Source organism: Lipotes vexillifer, unplaced genomic scaffold (assembly GCF_000442215.2).
Source record: "Lipotes vexillifer unplaced genomic scaffold, Lipotes_vexillifer_v1.1 scaffold299, whole genome shotgun sequence".
Classification (NCBI taxonomy): Eukaryota; Metazoa; Chordata; class Mammalia; order Artiodactyla; family Lipotidae; genus Lipotes; species Lipotes vexillifer.
The window spans coordinates 3,925,496-3,939,007 of NW_006784347.1; the positions used below are offsets into that span (position 1 = coordinate 3,925,496).

At 47.4% G+C, this 13,512-nt stretch overlaps 2 protein-coding genes across 2 annotated transcripts in view; both read right to left on the reverse strand.

The window, feature by feature from the left end:
- TBCD (tubulin folding cofactor D) overlaps positions 1–10,130 on the reverse strand; it is a 181,426-nt gene extending 171,296 nt beyond the window's left edge. The window contains exons 1-2 of the mRNA XM_007456808.1: positions 9,737–10,130; positions 8,407–8,457 (exon numbers count right to left, since the gene is read on the reverse strand). Of these exons, the coding sequence (XP_007456870.1) occupies positions 8,407–8,457; positions 9,737–9,944 (259 nt within the window). The 5' untranslated portion in view covers positions 9,945–10,130. The remainder of the gene's footprint in view (positions 1–8,406; positions 8,458–9,736) is intronic.
- A 990-nt stretch (positions 10,131–11,120) lies between these two features.
- Positions 11,121–13,512, reverse strand: part of FN3K (fructosamine 3 kinase) — an 11,649-nt gene continuing 9,257 nt past the window's right edge. Inside the window, exons 5-6 of the mRNA XM_007456793.1 lie at positions 12,350–12,472; positions 11,121–11,465 (exon numbers count right to left, since the gene is read on the reverse strand). Of these exons, the coding sequence (XP_007456855.1) occupies positions 11,127–11,465; positions 12,350–12,472 (462 nt within the window). The 3' untranslated portion in view covers positions 11,121–11,126. The remainder of the gene's footprint in view (positions 11,466–12,349; positions 12,473–13,512) is intronic.

A 13,512-nucleotide genomic window follows, 5' to 3' on the forward strand; every position in this document is an offset into this window, starting at 1 on the left:
AGGTCCAGGACCAGCATCCACGACTATTGTTTCCTTTTTCTAAAAGGAACCTTTTCCAGTTCACTTTACATTAAACTCTCAAAACTCATTCAGATCACTCTGAACAACTCACAGTAAGTGTTACTATTTTGTGATCCACTATGAAGACAGGTTTCGGTCAAGAATAAAGGCAGTGCCACAGGTCCAAGGCTGTGACTTAGAGAGACGAGGGTCACACCACCTTTCACTTCCTGAGCAATGGGCATTCCTAATGGGAACTGCCATGAACCCAAGATCGACCAGAAAAGGTGGCCTGGGGAGCCCACCGCCCTGCCCTTCCCCTGCAGCACTGCCAGCCTCAGGCAAGCTCACGTCTCAGACATCAGATGCATTTTCCCTGTACCTGGCCCTCACCTAGTACCCACCAACCTTCAGTTACCACTCACGAGGCTTGCAAGCTTTCCCAGGAAGAAAGACAGGGCTGATCCCAAAGAATCCTAGAATCCAGAATTTAGAGGATTTTTAAAGCATTTGTTTAAAACAGCCTTGAGGAGTTGTAGATTTCTCATCATCTTCAGTCTGAGGGTCTGAGTGGACTGTCTGCATTTAAATCTTGGCTGGGAAAAAATAAATAAATAAATAAATAAATCCTGGCTGGAACACTAACTAGCTGTACGTCCTTGGGTAAGTTAACCTCTCAGAACTCTACTGCATTTTCTTCTCTGTAAACTGTGGTTAATAATAACGACCTTCCAGGACTTCCCTGGTGGCGCAGCGGTTAAGAATTCGCCTGCCAGTGCCGGGGACACTGGTTCAAGCCCTGCTTTGGAAAGACCCTACATGCTGTGGAGCAACTAAGTCTGTGGGCCACAACTACTGAGCCTGTGTTCTAGAGCCCGCAAGCTACAAATACTGAGCCCGCGAGCCACAACTACTGAGCCTGCATGCCACAAATACTGAAGCCTGTGTGCCTAGAGCCCATGCTCCACAACAGGGGAAACCATCACAATGAGAAGCTTGTGCACCACAATGAAGAGAAGCCCTCGCTCACCGCAACCAAAGAAAAGCCTGCACCCAGCAACGAAGACCCAACACAGCTGAAAATTTAAAAAATAAATAATAATTTTTAAAAAATGTTTAAATAAACTGTGTGCAAAAAAATAAATTAATAATAATAATAATGATGACCTTCCACAAGTATTATGAGGTTACTATGATGATTAAATTAACTGATTCATTTAAAAATTGTTTAGAACAAGGTAAAAACATTGAGTGAATGGATAAGAATGGACAATTCAAACGGAGAAATAATGTACAAATGTAACAATAAATGTTAAAAAAAAATTCACCCTCACTAGGAAACAACAAAATGCAAAATAAAAGCACATGATCCCTTTTCATCCTTTAATAGATAACTTTATGTTGGTAAAGATTTCAAATATTCAAATCCAGCCTTGGTAACAATGTAAAGAAAAGGACACTTCGGATGGAAACATATGAATCTGAAGTATCAAAAGCCCATCACTCCCACTTCCTGAAAATTACTCTAACAAAATATCTGGAAATTGCACAAAGAGGTGTGTTAAGGAGGTTTGTTGGGCTACTTCCAAGAGTACAAAACTGGACAAAACAGGAGTCCACACACATCTGCCTCTCACTGCTCCTAAGACCCAGTAAAATACAAGTACAGCTGCACAAAATGCAAAGTCCTGACCAGCTGCAAGAACAGGGAGAAAGCAGTTGTAAAGACTTCTGGGAGAGGGACTTCCCTGGCGGTCCAGTGTTTAAGACTTCGCCTTCCATTGCAGGGGATGTGGGTTTGATCCCTGGTCAGGGAGCGAAGATCCCACATGCCTCATGGCCAAAAAAACCAAAACATAAAACAGAAGCAATACTGTAACAAATTCAATAAACACTTCAAAAATGGTCCACATCAAAAAAAAAAAAAGACTTCTGGGAGAAAGGCAGCTCCAAATCAAGCAGGCAGAGAAGGCCATGTCATAAATGCCCACCTGCACAGCCAAGGAGAGCTCAGAATAAGCAGGTGCAGTGGGGTCCAAAGCAGGGAGGGGTCTGCGATCGCTGTAGCCCCAGAATCACTCACCGGGGACCAATCTCTGAACAAATACTTAGGTAAATGAAGGATTCTCCATACAGCTGTTACAAGTGCTAACAGCTATAAAACAGGAAATCGACAGTAACACAATAATAGTGGGAGACCTTAACACCTTAACACCTCACTTACACCAAAGGACAGATCACCCAGACAGAAAATTAATAAGGAAACACAAGCTTTAAATGACACAATAGACCAGACAGATTTAATTGATATTTAAAGGACATTCCATCCAAAAACAGCAAATTGCACTTTCTTCTCAAGTGCACATGGAACATTCTCCAAGATAGATCACATCTTGGGTCACAAATCAAGCCTCGGAAATTTAAGCAAATTGAAATTATATCAAGCATCTTTTCTGACCACGATGCTATGAGATTAGAAATCAATTACAGGGAAAAAAAACGTAAAAAACACAAACACATGGAGGCTAAACAATACGTTACTAAATAACCAAGAGATCACTGAAGAAATCAAAAAGGAAATCAAAAAATACCTAGAGACAAATTACAATGAAAACACGACAATCCAAAACCTATAGGATGCAGCAAAAGCAGTTCTAAGAGGGAAGTTTATAGCAACACAAGCCTACCTCAAGAAACAAGAAAAACCTCAAATAAACAAGCTAACCTTACACCTAAAGGAACAAGAGAAAGAAGAACAAACAAAACCCAAAGTTAGTAGAAGGAAAGAAATCATAACAATCAGAGCAGAAATAAATGAAATAGGAACAAAGAAAACAATAGCAAAGATCAATAAAACTAAAAGCTGGTTCTTTGAGAAGATAAAATTGATAACGCCTTAGCCAGACTCATCAAGAAAAAAAGGGAGCGGACCCAAATCAATAAAATTAGAAATGAAAAAGGAGAAGTTACAATGGACACCACAGAAATACAAAGCATCCTAAGAGACTACTACAAGCAACTCTATGCCAATAAAATGGACAACCTGAAATAAATGCAAAAATCCTTGGAAAGATATAACCTTCCAAGACTGAACCAGGAAGAAACAGAAAATATGAACAGACCAATCACAAGTAATGAAATTGAAACTGTGATTAAAAATCTCCCAACAAACAAAAGTCCAGGACCAGATGGCTTCACAGGTGAATTCTATCAAACATTTAGAGAAGAGCTAACACCCATCCTTCTCAAACTCTTCCAAAAAACTGCAGAGGAAGGAACACTCCCAAACTCATTCTATGAGGCCACCATCACCCTGATACCAAAACCAGACAAAGATACTACAAGAAAAGAAAATTACAGGCCAGTTATCACTGATGAATATAGATGCAAAAATCCTCAACAAAATACCAGCAAACAGAATCCAACAACACATTAAAAGGGTCATACACCATGATCAAGTGGGATTTACCCCAGGGATGCAAGGATTCTTCAATATACGCAAATCAATCGATGTGATACATGATATTAACAAGCTGAAGAATAAAAACCATATGATCATCTCAATAGATGCAGAAAAAGCTTCTGACAAAATTCAACACCCATTTATGATAAAAACTCTCCAGATAGGCACAGAGGGAACTTAACTCAACAAAATAAAGGTCATATATGACAAACCCACAGCAAACATCATTCTCAATGGTGAAAAACTGAAAGCATTTCCTCTATGATCAGGAACAAGACAAGGATGTCCCCTCTCGCCACTATTATTCAACATAGTTTTGGAAGTCCTAGCCACGGCAATCAGAGAATAAAAATAAATAAAAGGAATACAAATTGGAAAAGAAGAAGTAAAACTGTCACTGTTTGCAGATGACATGATACTGCACATAGAGAATCCTAAAGATGCCACCAGAAAACTATTAGAGCTAATCAATGAATCTGATAAAGTTGCAGGATACAAAATTAATGCACAGAAATCTCTTGCATTCCTATACACTAACAACAAAAAATCAGAAAGAGAAATTAAGGAAACAATCCCATTCACCACTGCAACAAAAAAAATAAAATACCTAGGAATAAACCTACCTAAGGAGGTAAAAGACCTGTTCTAAGAAAACTATAAGACACCAATGAAAGAAATCAAAGATGATACAAACAGATGGAGAGATATACCATGTTCCTGGATTAGAAGAGTCAATATTGTGAAAATGTCTATACTACCCAAAGCAATCTACAGATGCAATGCAATCCCTATCAAATTACCAGTGGCATTTTTTACAGAACCAGAAGAAAAAATCTTAAAATTGGTATGGAGACACAAAAGACCCCAAATAGCCAAAGCAGTCTTGAGGGAAAAATACTGAGCTGGAGGAATCAGACTCCCTGACTTCAGACTATACTACAAAGCTACAGTAATCAAGACAATATGGTACTGGCACAAAAACAGAAATATAGATCAACGGAACAGGATAGAAAGCCCAGAGATAAACCACACACCTATGGTCAACTAATCTATGACAAAGGAGGCAAGGATATACAATGGAGAAAAGACAGTCTCTTCAATAAGTGGTGCTGGGAAAACTGGACAGCTACATGTAAAAGAATGTAATCAGAACACTCCCTAACACCATACACAAAAATAAACAAAAAATGGATTAGAGACCTAAATGTAAAACCGGACACTATAAAACTCTTAGAGGAAAACATAGAAAGAACACTCTTTGACATAAATCACAGCTAGATCTTTTTTGATCCACCTCCTAGAGAAATGGAAATAAAAACAAAAATAAACAAATGGAACTTAATGAAACTTAAAAGCTTTTGCAAAGCAAAGGAAACTACAAACAAGATGAAAAGACAACTCTCAGAATGGGAGAAAATATTTGCAGATGAATCAACGGACAAAGGATTACTCCCCAAAATATATAAACAGCTCATGCAGCTCAATATTAAAACAATCAACCCAATCAAAAAATGGGCAGAAGACCTAAATAGACATTTCTCCAAGGAAGACATACAGATGGCCAAGAAGCACATGAAAAGCTACTCAATATCACTAATTATTAGAGAAATGCAAATCAAAACGACAATGAGGTATCACCTCACACCAGTTAGAATGGGCATCATCAGAAAATCTACAAACAACAAATGCTGGAGAGAGTGTGGAGAAAAGGGAACCCTCTTGCACCACTGGTGGGAATGTAAATTGGCACAGCCACTATGAAGAACAGTATGGAGGTTCCTTAAAAAACTAAAAATAGAGCTACCATATGACCCAGCAATCCCACTACTGGGCATATAGCCAGAGAAAACCATAATTCAAAAAGACACATGCACCCCAATGTTCACCGCAGCACTATTTACAAAAGCCAGGTCATGGAAGCAACCTAAATGCCCGTTGACAGACGAATGGGTAAAGAAGATGTGGTACATATATACAATGGAATATTACTCAGCCATAAAAAGGAACGAAATTGGGTCATTTGTAGAGACACGGATGGATCTAGAGACTGTCATACAGAGTGAAGTAAGTCAGAAAGAGAAAAACAAATATCGTATATTAACGCATACATGTGGAACCTAGAAAAATGGTACAGATGAACCAGTTTGCAAGGCAGAAATAGAGACACAGATGTAGAGAACAAACATACGGACTCCAAGGGGGGAAACTGGCGGGGGGCGGGGGGATGAATTGGGAGATTGGGATTGACATATATACACTAATATGTATAAAATAGATAACTAGGGGCTTCCCTGGTGGCGCAGTGGTTGGGAGTCCGCCAGCCGATACAGGGGACATGGGTTCGTGCCCCAGTCCGGGAAGACCCCACGTGCCGCGGAGCAGCTGGGCCCATGACCCATGGCCACTGGGCCTGTGCCCCCGGAGCCTGTGCTCCACAATGGGAGAGTCCGCAACAGTGAGAGGCCCACGTACCGCAAAAAAAAAAAAAAAAATAGATAACTTAACAAGAACCTGCTATATAAAAAACTAAATAAATAATTCAAAAAATAAAACACCCCCCCCCTCCGAAAAAGAAAATGCTCCAACTTACAAAACTGAAGCAGAGGAGCCCTTGTCTGCATCCATTTGGTCTGAAACACGGACAGAACCAGCAAGATGAAAAGACCAAATTACAAAGAAAAGCTGACCCCAGGGGAAAGAGGAGAACCTCGGGAATAGTAGAGAACAGCCAGAACTCAGCTCAGAGAGACTCGGAAAAACAGCACAGCACTCACGGAAGAACAGAGACCAGGAAAGCAGGTGATTCCAGTGCTTCCCTCAGCAACCCCCCACCTCCAAACCCCAGTAAATCAACAAAGAGAAACAAATCCACAAGGAAAAAGAGAACAGAAGAAACAGTAGCTAAGAGACTTCAGCAGTGACTTCCAAGTTGTAACTGAGCTGCACAGGGGAAGTACAGAAGCAGAGCCCAGCAGTGGGTCACAGCCGGGAGGCCAGAGGCCTGAGGTGCCAGGGACAGCCCAGGGTAGGACGAAGGTGGGGCTGAAAACAGGCGGAGTGGTCCAAGGCTCCAGGCCACAGCACCATGCCCATACAGGCAAAAGACTAAAGGTTTACTTTTTTTTTTTAATAAATTTATTTATTTTATTTTTGGCTGCGTTGGGTCTTCCTTGCTGCACACGGGCTTTCTCTAGTTGCAGCAAGCAGGGGCTACTCTTCGTTGCAATGCGTGGGCTTCTCACTGCGGTGGCTTCTCTCGTTGCAGAGCACGGGCTCTAGGCACGCGGGCTTCAGTAGTTGTGGCTCGCAGGCTCTAGAGCGCAGGCTCAGTAGTTGTGGCACTCGGCCTTAGCTGCTCCACAACATGCGGGATCTTCCCGGACCCGGGCTCAAACCCGTGTCCCCTGCACTGGCAGGCGGATTCTTAAGCACTGCGCCACCAGGGAAGCCCTAAAGGTTTACTCTTGCGAATGGAGAATACCACAGTCATTAGCCATATTTGGGTTTTTTTAACTTAAATCAAATAAAATTTAAGATTCAAAGAAAACAACAAAAAATAAAATAAAATTCAGTTTCTCAGTCATACGAGCCATATTTCAAGTGCTCCACAGTCACATGTGGCTTGTGGTGACCTTACCAGACAGCACAGATCTAGAACATTCCATCACTGCACAGAGCTATCCTGGACAGAGGTGTCCTGAAGAGAGTAGGCTGAAGGGCTTAGAGCTGGAAGCCAGGCTTGGTGCCCGACTCAAAAGGTAATTCTGGGCTAAGAGGCCCACAGCAGGACCCTCCTCACAGGGCCACAGGGCCCAGCAGCTGGGTGTGTGCTCCCCAGGGAGGAAAACCGGACCTGTAAGACAACTTTGAAATATACCAAACCAAGGACAAGCACTCTTATAAAGTAAAAACAACCGTCAAAATAAATTCAAGAACATCTTCTACGTGCAAAACAAAGATCCAAAAGCAGAACTATAAGGGAAAAGCTTAGGAACCCAGAGGATCACTCCTGGAAATTCACAGGCACACCAGAAGAAGGCAGAGCAGAGAAACGATCAAAAACACACCAGAAGTAAAGTTCCCTGTACCAAAGGATGCAAGTCTTCAGCCTAAAATTGTCCAGCTAATGCCCAGCATAAGAAAAAAAGGCTAGCGCGAGTCATACCCTCCTAAAATATCAGGTTCTAGAAAAGCCTCCTGAAAAAGAAACTCAGACTTGGACATGGCATAACTGGATGAGGGAAGACGATGGACCCATGCCTTCCATCCCCACCCAGCCAAGCTGCCAACCACGCATGAAATGTATTTATTCTGCCTGAGATAGCTGAGAGTTCAGAAAACTTACCTTCTACAAAACCTGTTAAAAAAGAAAATCCAGCACGCACAGCACCAGCCCACTTTTTAGAAGGCACCTGTGTGCACACTGAGGCTAACCCTTGGTGCCTCCCTGGTGATGTGTCTAAGATCTCCACAGCCCTGGGGGCAAGCAGCACTGATGACCCCATATCACAGGGAGAAAACTCAGGCACAGAGCAGCTAAGTGGCAGAGCTGGGATGTAAATCTAGGCGGTCTAGCCCCAGGGTTTGTGACCCTAACCCCCATCCCATGCTGCCCTTCAACTGAAGTTACTATCGCTACCTTCCTCCTTTTCGAGTTCACTGCCAGGAGCAGGTGTTACTACTGTAGGCCCCACTAACCAGTAAGACCCAGGCACTTCATCCTGATACCCTCTGCTTGTGTGCAAGCACACAAACACACACACACACACACACACACACACACTCTCTCTCTCTCTCTCTCTCTCTCTCTCTCTCTCTCTCTCTCTCTCTCTCTCTCTCTCTCTCTCTCCCTCTCTCTCTCTCTCTCTCTCCATGCACCAAGGCCTCTGCGATCATCTATAACTGAACGATCAAAAATCAAAATCCTCAGCCTCTATTCTTACCTAGGTGTGGGTCCAACAGGTGAGGCTGCTCCTGATATTTGTCCATTATTACTAAAAAGAAAAACAATGTGAGAATTAATATGTACATGAGCCTCAGAAACACTCGAGTTTTCCCACGCTGACTTGCAGGGCAGCTCCCAAGAGGACAGGCCAGCTGGAGTGAGCCCCCACCCACCCACTTCCTCAGGGCCACTGTGCCCTGGCCTCTGCCCTCTGCTTGCTCAGCACACCTTCCTCTCAGGTCCTCGCTTCTTCCTTCCTTCACGGCCTGCTGACAGCCAAGCTGAGTTCTCCCCTTCATTAGACACACACCTTCCACACCCTTCACTCTCCTCTGCCACACACACCAAGCCATGTGCCCTCCCAGCCCTCACACCATAGCCTCCTTAATCCCAGGCAGCCTGGTTTCCACTCCTACCAGCAGCTAGAACTGCTCCTATCAGATCCCACGACCACTTGGGTTATGGCAGTTCTTATGCGCCACACACCTCCACATCTGACCACTCCCTAGGAATGGGAAAGTGGGCTTTCACTGGTCCCTGGATATACACCTCACCCTCAGGACAGTTCTACGCCAGAGGTATTTTCAGTGCTAACCGCAGCCGACAGCCAGAGAAACAGCAGAATTAAGCAACTAGCCCAAGTGGCAGAGGGGTATTCAAGCCCAGGGTTGAGTTACCGAAGTGCGTGCTCCTTCCACTCAGCCAGCCACATTGCCCCCTCCTGAAGTTCAGAGTTGTCATTACAAACCCATGAAGACAAAATTATATAGAAATTTCTTTAGCTAAAAGGGTCCTCGAGGACGGTTTTACTGAATCACAAAACCCTACATAGTTATCTAACCACGAGATCCTAAGGAGTCATTTGGAAGTTACCCGTCATAGACAACGACAAGGGTCCGTCTAAACTTGGAGAACCTAGACTAATGACTAAGCATCCTACCGTGCGCCTATCCGATATCCTGCGCTGTCCTGCACAGTCTTGGCAGAGCCATGGGCGCTGCCTACAGCTAAGGCTCTGGGTGGGGGCCCCACAACCGCACAGCCAGCCCGGCCCCCGCCCGCTCCAACCTGTTCTCGCCTCTCCTGCTCCCACTGCCCCGTCCATACAGCTGTCTCGGAGGAAATGCTCTTTGCTGTGGTCCCAGGGCAGGCTGGGGACAGGACTGGGAGACGAGCCGCCCAGGTGAGGTCCACCCGCCCCCTCCTGACGGAGGTCAGCCAGGAGGCCCACTGCCCTCCACCTCTCACGCGCGCCCGTGTCTGGAACCGCAAGAAAGGAGACCTGCACAGCCTGCGCTGCCCCCTCCCCTCCTCCGGCCCGCACGCACCCCGGAACCGCTCCAGGGCGCCCTCCCGGGCCGCGCGGTCTCCAAGCCCCGCCGGTAGGCGGCCGAGCAGCTCCTTCGTCTCCGCGCTCTCGCCGAACGACTCGAGAGAGGCGCCGCAGGCCAGCGCCACGTCCTCCGCCGCATCCTCCGCCCGGTCCTCCACCGGATCCTCCACGGCGCCCACGGCCGGCTCCTCGCTCAAGGCCATCCTCGGCGCCCGGACGGTGCCCGCAGACTCGCAGTCGGCTCCACACGCGCGCGGGGCGCGGGGCGCGGGGCGTGGGACACGAGGCACCGAACGCTCAAGACTGCTGAGACAGAGAAGGCGGCAATGATGCCGGCCCCGCCCCACGACCTCCGACCTTGCGCTCCGACCCCGCTACAGAGCGCGCCGGCCGCCAAAATACTGCGCGCGGAGGCGGTGCCGACCCCGAGTGGGGCGGGGCCAGAGGGCTGGGTGGGGCGACAAGATCCCACAAGCCGGCTGCGCAGCCTTCCCCGAGCACGCGCGCTGAGTTCAGGTCCCGGGGGTCTTTCTGCAAAGCAGTCTGCAGGCGCGCAGGGCTGCAGTGGGAGCGGCTCCAGCCCGCTAGACAGGCACTTTCCAGACAACAGATGAGTGGGCACTCGTAAAGCCCCGAAATAATTGGTGAGTCGGAAGGAGTGATAACGGCGCGGCTCAGGTCTTCCGAGACGCACACACGGGTGGCCGAGGTGCCCGGCAGCCCCGCCCCTCCACGGTGGCAGCCCGACACCCTGACCACTCCAGGCACCCGCCAGGGCACACCCCCTACCCAAGGCTACAGCCCCCCCCACCCCCGCACACACACACACCACACACACACACACACACACCCTTCTATTCAAGCAAAAAACACCAGCTGCAAAACGGAGCGCGGGAGAGCGGCTGGGCAGTGGCTGCAGCACATGGGGGGAGGGGTGTCTTTCTTCCACCTGTCCACCTCAGTAAGGTGGACTTGGAGCCCTGCTCAGCCCCAGAGATACTGCTCAAGAGGTGGGCCCATCTCATGGTCCCCAACTCTGCCTAAGCCAGAAACAGGAGACCCGAATCCACAGGGGGCCATGACACCAAATTCCACGTAAGCAACCCCCAGATCTGTGTGAATTTCTGTACAACTGTCATGAAAGTATCCAAACTCCAAGTTCCCCCCAGATTGGAATAGGTAATGAGCCTGCCGGAGACCTTTCAGTTGGTCTGGGCCCCCATAAATTAACCCAGCTGCATGGAGGACGGAGACGCAGGTGAAACTAAGACACACACAGTTCCATCCCTGAAACCACCATGGGCTTTATTCATCTCTGAAGCCGCCTCTGGTACTGCCGTGCTGGTCCTTTGGCAAGCGGCTGGGCAGGCGACACAGGCGGGCTGTTACTTGAGAAGCTTCCTCATGGTGCCCAGGGATGGGCTCCTGTACTGCTTCCCGAAGTGGTTCCAGTGGTTCAGGTAGTTAAAGAGCTGATAGAGCAGCAGCCGCCTGTCAAACCCTGGAGCCTTGGGGACCTTCCGGTGGTAGGCGGTGAAGAAGGGCCTGGGAAACCCCCCGAACATCAAGGCAATCGCCAGTTCAAACTCAGAATGACCGTAGAAGGAGGCCGGGTCGTAAATAATGGGGCCGGTGTCATCCTCGGCCACATTTCCTGACCAGAGATCCCCATGAAGAAGGGCGGGGACAATCTCTAGGCCACAAAACAAATCTGGGATCTTCACCTAAGAAAATAATTATTGTACACAGAGTTATCACAGGCCTGGGAGCCACAGTCTCCTCATCCAGTACTTGGAAATAAGGCAAAGACGACCTTGTGTTTGCTCAGGGTCCAGCCACCACTTTGTACCAAGCCCAGGGATAAGGATCCTCTGACCCCAGGGAAATGTAATTTTGTCTTAGTATTTACTACTAATTTAGGTCTAGAAGTGTTACAATTTAATGATTTCCATACAGTGGAGAACCTCAGAGGTTATGATTTTATTGTCATGTAGAATATGAACTGTATAACCTGAGTGGAGTCTTTTTGTATGTAACTTAGCAAACTTTCTGTGCTATTCTTTTATTTCACAGCACACATATATCTGCACCTCTTTTGTAGCCTGATTACTTCAGCAATGAGTTAAATAAAATTTCTTTGATGCATGATGACAGACTGATATGCGAGCTCTGTGTTTAACATTTTGAGAGTTACGTTTTGAAACCAGTCACTCTGGTTTCAAAGTGCTACCCACACCTGCTCTAAGAGGTAAGACGTTTGTGCCTTGGTGAGGAAAACAGCATAAGAATGGACAAGAAAGTAATAGTAAATGCCACCATTTACAAGCCAAACACCTACATTTCACATGAGCAAAGTTTGAGGTTAAGTACCTGGTGACCAAGCAGGTGAGAGGTGCACTCAGGGATCAAGTATGCCCTCAGGTCCCATCCCCTTCTCAGTTTCCCCATCAAGCCAATAGTCAGGACACTTATGGGTCGACGACTTGACCAGCTCTGCTCCAGGCTCAGCAGTCCCCACTCTGGCTCTGTTCTAGCAGGGGGTCCCACACAAATGTGGTAGGCTCATAAGAGAACAGCCCCTCTCCCAGAGGATAATTGCTGTGCCCACCTGTAGCTGTGACCAGAGTTCTCGTGCCTCTCGGTCAGCATAGTCCTTCTCAATGAGGTCCAGCTGTGCTTGGAGCCGGTGCCGGGTAAAGAAGGTTGGCCAGTCATCCTGCCACTCGTTCACCTGAGCAACAAGGGAAAGGACAGGCTGGTGCTGCAGCTGGTGGTCACAGGACAGAGTTATGCGTGCCATCTGCCTAAACCCTAAAGCAACCACTAAGAGAGCACAGCAAATGTTATCGCTGTCCAACAAGGGAGATAAGATGGAATCATTAAAAATACTTACTTAGGGACTTCCCTGGTGGCGCAGTGGTTAGGAATCTGCCTGCGAATGTAGAGGACACGGGTTCTGGCCCTGGTCCGGGAGGATCCTGCGTGCCGCGGTGCAACTGGGCCCATGCGCCACAGCTGCTGAGTCTGTGCTCTAGAGCCCGCGAGTCACAACTACTGAAGCCCACACACCTGGAGCCCCTGCTTCCCAACAGGAGAAGCCGTTGCAGTGGGAGGCCTGCACGCCGCAATGAAGAGAGGCCCTGCTCGCCACAGCTGGAGAAGGCCTGTGCGCACAGCAACGAGGACCCAGTGCAGCCAAAAATAAATAAGTAAATTATTTTAAAATACTTAGTTAGGGCTTCCCTGGTGGCGCAGTGGTTGAGAGTCGGCCTGCCGATGCAGGGGGCACGCGTTGGGGCCCCGGTCCGGGAAGATCCCACATGCCGCAGAGCAGCTGGGCCCGTGAGCCATGGCCGCTGAGCCTGCGCCTCCGGAGCCTGTGCTCCGCAACGGGAGAGGCCCGCATACCGCAAAAATAGTAATAATAATAATACTTAGTTAATTCAAAAGAGAGATAAAGAATAAAAGGGGAGCAAAGAACAGAGAAGACAAATAAAAAAGAAATGACAACCGTTCCAAACCTAACCATATCAATAAGTACATTAAAAGTTAATTCGAGGGCTTCCCTGGTGGCGCAGTGCTTGAGAGTCCGCCTGCCGATGCAGGAGACGCGGGTTCGTGCCCCGTTTCGGGAAGATCCCACATGCCGCGGAGCGGCTGGGCCCGTGAGCCATGGCCACTGAGCCTGCGCGTCCGGAGCCTGTGCTCCGCAAATGGGAGAGGCCACAACAGTGAGAGGCCCGCATAACGCAAGGAAAAAAAAAAAAAAAA